The sequence below is a fragment of the Simochromis diagramma genome, unplaced genomic scaffold, assembly GCF_900408965.1.
Source record: "Simochromis diagramma unplaced genomic scaffold, fSimDia1.1 OVJJ01000334.1, whole genome shotgun sequence".
NCBI classification, from domain to species: Eukaryota; Metazoa; Chordata; class Actinopteri; order Cichliformes; family Cichlidae; genus Simochromis; species Simochromis diagramma.
Genome location: NW_024386764.1, coordinates 3,049,705 through 3,056,600, shown reverse-complemented (window position 1 = coordinate 3,056,600; position 6,896 = coordinate 3,049,705). Strand labels below are relative to the sequence as shown.

At 41.6% G+C, this 6,896-nt stretch overlaps 1 protein-coding gene across 1 annotated transcript; it reads left to right on the top strand.

Moving 5' to 3' along the window:
* The first annotated feature begins 993 nt into the window (after positions 1-993).
* Positions 994-3,155, top strand: fam43a (family with sequence similarity 43 member A). Its single transcript, XM_040031850.1, has 2 exons — positions 994-1,077; positions 1,196-3,155. Coding segments are annotated over exons 1-2 (1,071 nt in total). The 5' UTR covers positions 994-1,076; the 3' UTR covers positions 2,266-3,155.
* Positions 3,156-6,896: the final 3,741 nt, after the last annotated feature.

The following is a 6,896-nucleotide window of genomic DNA, read 5'->3' as shown; positions in this document are numbered from 1 at the left end:
AACTGTTATTTATTTATTTATTTTTGTGATTTCTGCTGTCCTATTGGTCTGGTCTCTCTTGAAAATCTGAGAATGTGATATTCATAATAAAAGAATTTAAGTTTACTGCCAAAAAATGATTGCACTTCATAACAGAAATGTGCTAACTGGCTTGAAATAGATTGAAACTGTTATGAGATTGCTTCAGGGAGCAGACATGACACCGTCTTTTAGGTTTCGCCATCACTTTGTATTATGCCATTGACTGAGGTGAGCAGATGAAAGAAGAAGAAGAGCAAAAACGTCATTGTGTATTTGTGCTATGTTTTACAAAATAGCAAAATACATGAATAAAAGTAAAACATAAATCTCCTTCCATACAACAAAAAACAAATCGCACTTCCGAACAGAGCCAAAAGGGGGCAGCATGTAACAGACAAAGAGACTTGATGTGACTCAAACTAACCTGGACCTGACAAATCCTAAACGCCGCTGTCCTCTATGAGACTCTTAATTATTGCAAACAAATTCAAAAGTTGAGGAACAGGTTTTTTAAACTTAAGAAATTCCAGGAAAAAAAAAACAAGTCACGGGACAATAAATAATATGCGGATTTGTTTCTTTCCATTCAGTTGACATTTTATAACAGAACAATGTATTTATATCTTCACTTTACATTCATATATTCCTCCAGGAATATAGTTTCCAGGAATGCTTTTCACTCTTCTTTAATGCAAGCAAATGAAGCTGTAGTTTATACTAACAGACGACTCTTAAACCGAGTTTTATAGAGCTCTGTTATTAAATGTTGCATAATTGTTGAGTATAACTTAGATATCTATAGATGTTTGCGCTTATTTATAATCATTCGTGTTTTAGCACAAGAAACCAAGAAACCACGAGAAAAGAAGAACAGTTTACACTAACAGGAACTGTATCGCTTGGTTCAGTCCCCCCCTACAGTCATGCTGAAATGGTTTGTCCTTGCATATAAACGGTGAATCTCGTGCTGTCACAGCAGATTGTATTCAGCACTACAATGACATAAAACGGGGATGCTGCGATGGACAGGAGCACTTCAGAGGATGGACAGATGAAGTACGGTGTCTTTGCGTTTAGTTCACGTAGAGTAGCTCACACATGAGCTGACAGGCAGTAGAACGCTTCTAGGATTTAGTAGTAATTAAAAAAAAAGTTGTTCTCCTTTCTCTCTCAGTGCTGCTGTTGACTGGAAACAGCAGTAAGATGCTGCCTTGGAAGAAGAATAAGTTCGACCTGATTGAGGAAGACAAGCAGTCCAAGCAGAAGGGCTATGCGGTGAGTCTCAACTACTCGGCGCTCACCTCCTTCGCCAAGTCCTGCCCCGAGAGCGCACTCAACAGGGTGGGCAGCATGTTCAAGTCAAAGAGGAAAAAGCTGAAGATCACCAGCGAAGATCCCACTTACACGGTGCTTTACCTGGGGAACGCTACCACAATCCAGTCCAAAGGAGACGGCTGCACGGACGTAGCGGTGAGCAAGATCTGGGGCAAAAGCGAGATGGGCAAGAACGGCACTAAGATGAGGCTGACCATCAGCTCCCAGGGCATCCGCATGGTGCATGTGGATGACAAGGCCAGGAGACCGGGACACTTGTACTTGCTGCACCGGATAACCTACTGCGTCGCGGACCCGCGGCTACCCAAGATTTTCGCTTGGATTTACAGGCACGAGATGAAGCACAAGGCCGTAATGCTGCGCTGCCACGCAGTGCTGGTGTCCAAGCCGGAGAAGGCAAAAGCCATGGCGCTGCTGCTGTACCAGACCTCGGCAACAGCCCTGGCTGAGTTTAAAAGACTAAAACGGAGGGACGATGCCAGGCACCAGCAGCAGCAGCTCATAGGGGAACAAACCATCCCCTTGGTGCCTCTCAGGAAGCTGCTGAACGGACAGTGCTACTACAAACCCCCGGTGGAGCGCAGCCGGAGTGCACCAAAATTGGGCTCTATCACGGAGGACTTGGTGGGGGAGGAAGAGGAGGAGAAAGCAATGCACTTTGAGTGTGAGGACATTCTGGACACGGACAATGATTGTGTTGCCAATGGCAAACAAGAGTTGACTCAAATTATTAATGACTTGGGAGAGATGAGCATAGGAAACGACGTGCAGACGCTGAAAGCTGACCTCAGAGTCACCAGACTCCTCTCTGGTGAGAGCACAGGGAGCGAATCCTCCATAGAAAGCAACCAGGAACCGCCACCACTAATCAATGGCTTTGATGAGGTAAAGGTGCAAGAAACTGCCTAAAAAACTTTGCGCATTTCTGGGCACCTGTAGCGCACCGTTCTGTTGAGCCACGATGTCTCCTTGAGAAACAGTTACAAAGTGCTTGTTTGACATGTGCCACTGAGACTAATAATTGAGAAGACATAAACGTAATTTGGGGGCAAAACAGACAGACAGTTAGGCTACTGAACTAAGTTAAAAGATTGTGTAAACAAAGAAAAAAAAAGGCATACCCATTTGAGAGACAACTTTAATGGCAAATTCCCAGCGCGCCTCAGGGCGCACGGCACTAATTCCATCTCTTTTGTTTAAGAGGATTTGCTGTAGCATCGAGCTTGTTTACTTGACGTTTTTTTTTCCTCACTTGAAAATGTCATGTTTCTTCTGTAACATGCTCCAATCATCAAGATCCAGAAGCTCCCAAACATTCCTTAAAAAGCATTTACAAAAGCAGATTTGTTTTCCATCAGGCTTCCTTTACAATCCCCATCAGGGCGCCTGCTCGTCACCTTTTTATTTCTGCACTGTTGCGACTTCATTGAAGTATTATTTTGACTACCATGTACATACGTTTGCTGGTATGTTGTCTGAAACATAAGTGTCTTATCTTTGCTGTGCAAAAGGAAAAAAAAATACCTTTTATGTATTAAGATGTAAAGTAAGATGTTTTAAGTATAAATATGTTATTTTTTAAAATATAAATATATATGTGGTTTGTTATGTGAAATTCAAAGAATTAGCAATAAAAAAAGGAATTAAATGAATGTTTTATGTGAATTAATGCTGAAATACAAGTAGGACATCTTTTCTTTCAGCACTGTCTGATATGAGCGGGTTTACCTTGGGAGGCTCAAAATGAGGTCAGATTTGCACTGCTGAATAAAAGTCACATGGAGGCTTAAAAAGCACAACCCTAACCTTCTCATCAATATTATCTGTTACCACCAAGCTATTGGTGTGACTGTAAATGGGTATTTCATTTAATAGCCTTGAATTGATCTTTATCCCCGACCACCACCACCTTTTTTTTTTCTTTTTTCCCAAATTGCTTTCAGGCTGTTGAAGTTATTTAGTTAAGGTACTGAAGGCCCATTCATTGTAGCTGGCCTCAGGGAAGGCAGGCCACACATACAGACGTCACCGGTAGCACAAGCTGTGAGAACATCACATGGCAGAAGTAGCACCAGAAGTTCTTCAGCAGCGTATTCTAGCTGGTATTTACTTTTACATCAGTTTGCCTTTATTGAGCGACAACAGATAGAATTCAGAGCATTACAGATCTATATGCTGCAATATGTGACGGGTATATAGACTCATGCGTTTGAGTCACCCGGTTCATTTCATTCATATTTGCTCAGCTCACTAAAATCAGATAATCTACATTGTTCCTTTGGTGTGTTGCTAAAGTGTCACCTAAATAAAAGTGTGACTGATAAAAAGATGGAGTCACATCTTTTTCTTAAAGGCACAGCACTCAGCCTAACATGTAACACTCACAGAAGCAAAGACACAAAATCACCTGATGTGATCTGTGGTCGGCGAAGGATATGACTGGGCCAGCAGCTCTAAATGTGGAAGATGTGTTACTAAATATCACCGTCACTTTCATTTTAGAGACAGCAGCAGGCCCACGCTGATGCCACACAGCTCTTCCCAGTGTTAGCCAGATCGGCATATAAACTCAGAAGCACACATACTGATGCACGGATGCCATCGGTGTTGAGGGCCTGCATGTGAGGGTGAACACTCTAGTCCCATGGAGCATGCTCTGGAGGAACAGCTCTCCATTCTCACTAATGACACTGGCACTGTTAGCGAACACAAACGGGACAGAGTGAGACACGAGGAGCAAAAACCCAAGCTCTCCGTGGGACAGATAGGAACATACAGATGAAAAACAAATAAAGGAAGAAAGAGAGAACTGCTTTGTGTATTTCCGTCAGTGGTTGGTGAGTCATAAAACAAGCTTTCCAGTGTCTCATTATAAATTGATGTGCTTTCAGGGGACACAAATACACACACACACTAAATTGAGACTGTGGGTGCTTTATTTGTGGTCTGTGAAACGGTGAAATAGGAACAGAGTACAGAAACCCATATAGTTAGTTTCTCTTCCTCATGCAATCTGATGGGCTGCTTGCACCAGCTGCACTCTCATGGAAATCACCTGTTACTCTGCAAAGACACAATGACATCATGTGCCCAGCGTCATGTAATTAGAGAAGACGCAGCGTTGTGACCACAGAAACACACGAGACGGAGCAAAAGGCCATTTGTCTGACGCTCCTGCCTTTTGCAGCTGCTTAGTCTGCTTATGGATGTCTGGATGTTTCTCTCTGACCTACATTCTCACACAACCATTCTTGTGTTCCATCTCTCTTATAGCAGTTGTGCTCCCCGAATCTCCCAGGTTACCTGGAAATCAGCCACTTGTGAAGCCAGCCCTTCCGCACAATTAAAGGCTTGAGAGTCTTTGTTCACAGCAAGAGGTTGTAGGACACGTTTCACACTGCCAAGGGAGAAAGCTGAGCTTCTGATTGTTTAGAGGAGAGCTAGCAAAAAAGTCTTCTTCATGTTCACTTGCCACTTTTTTCCTTTGAACAAGCACTCAGGTGTTTGACCTACCAACTATTATTATTATTATCGTTATTATGAGATGCTGAGAGTAAATGTGATGTCCACATATGAGGATACAGGGTCTCAGTAGATTAATGGCTGCTGTTCTTTTCACACGTTACAATATGCAAACATGTATATTGTAATGTGCAGATTTTATTATAATAGTATAAACAGAAGAAAATGGAGGCATGGACTGATGTTCTTTTTTGGACAGATGATTATAATAATTGAAATGTCATTACTATGTCTCAGGCAGTTAAAGACAGTTTAACATAACTATCTGAATTCACTGATTTATTTTTGTTTAACCAAGAATTAATAGCGGGGAGGTTAACGCATTTGCCTAACAAGGAAAAGATCCTTGGTTTGAGCCCGGGAGGAGATATAAATCTCTTTGGGAATGCACCAGGGATAAAACAAATCTTGAACAAATCAAATGTGTAGAGCTACCTGCTGCGTTGACCCTGTGTGAATAACAGAGCAGCCGAAATTAGCTGCCTTCTAATCAGAAAGTAGAGATAGAGCACCTCTCTTGAATCCTGGGTGTCCTCAAGATAAGCAGCATGAACCTGACATGCCCTTCGATAGTGGGGGAAGCAGGATTCTCAGAGGAAACCAGCACAAGCAGATAGAGACCATGCAAACTCTGCATACATACAGCCTGCCTGCGGTCAATCCCCAAACTCTCTGTGGAGGACCAGTGTTAACCACTCATATCTGCAACCAAAATGACCAAAAACAAAGAGCCTTTTTAAGGCTGCAGCCTGCAATCATTATCTCAGTAAGTGTAATAGGATACTGGAATATTAGTTACAAATACCCCAAAAGTAATCAAATTGTTTGATTTGAATGGTGAATGGTACAAAATAGAAAAACATCCCATTTATTATCACACAAAACAAAGAAAGTTAAATTATTAGAAGTACAAGGTCATTGTAATTTAAATAATTCCAATAATCTAAATAGTTTTTTTGTCAATCAACTGTTTGAATAATAGACTTATCAACAATTTATTGTCTGAAGTATATTCATCTTATTTACTCAAGTGAAATCAGATTTCCTCATTATAATATCAGTTTTTTGCAAGTCTGCATCAGAGTATAATTTGAGTAAAAGTATGAAACAATTAACAGATGATTTTTAGTATAAAAGACAAGAATGCATCCCACAAGCGGGAACCTTACATGTGTTATATTACTGTAAATTATACACAGTTTATACAATTATTATCACTGATGTGAAGCTGTGGAGCTATTCGTAGCTATACTATGCATTGTTAGGTGGTTTAATCTTATTTTATAAACCCAGATTTAGTTTTGTGCATAAAGTAAATGCAATGCCATGTAGCGCAGTGAAAAGCACATCATTATTTCTGACAGCAGAACCACAAAGTAGCACAAAACTTCCAAATATCTGACTAAAGTTGTTTTCCAGCACTGTATCCAGAAGTGACTCACAGGGTTCAGTGGGTGCATGACATGTATTGCTCTCTGCAGCGGTAGAGTCAGCACATGAAAGCCCTTCATCAAAATTGATCACTCTATAATTTACTGGGATAATGCAGTGCGTGTATAATATAATTTAATGTTTACACCTTTACCCCCAGCTACTCGCAGACAAATAATAAATGGACCTGGCAGTTTGGGTCTGCATTGAAACACACACAGAAGAGCAGAGCTTCCCAATTATCTGCTATTTGAATGGCACCGCAGGCCATCCCTGTACCAGATCACCACCGATGCCAGACCGCCACACGGCTTAATTTTGAACCACGCTACAAAATCCATTCATCTATAATGCATGAGAAGAGCTGGGAAAGCATCAGCGCTGTTAGATAGTGGGCCTGGATCTGATTACACCAGCGGCGTGAGAGACGTCAGACGGGTTGAATCAGAGCGCAGAGCCATGCTGACCTTTGCTTGCTGGTGGAAACACATCAACGACATCTCAAGTTTTTGCGGCAGGGAGGAACATGAGCCGTCGTGCCCACAGCTCATTTTTAGCTGTTGCATGTAGACTGTATCTAAGAACTG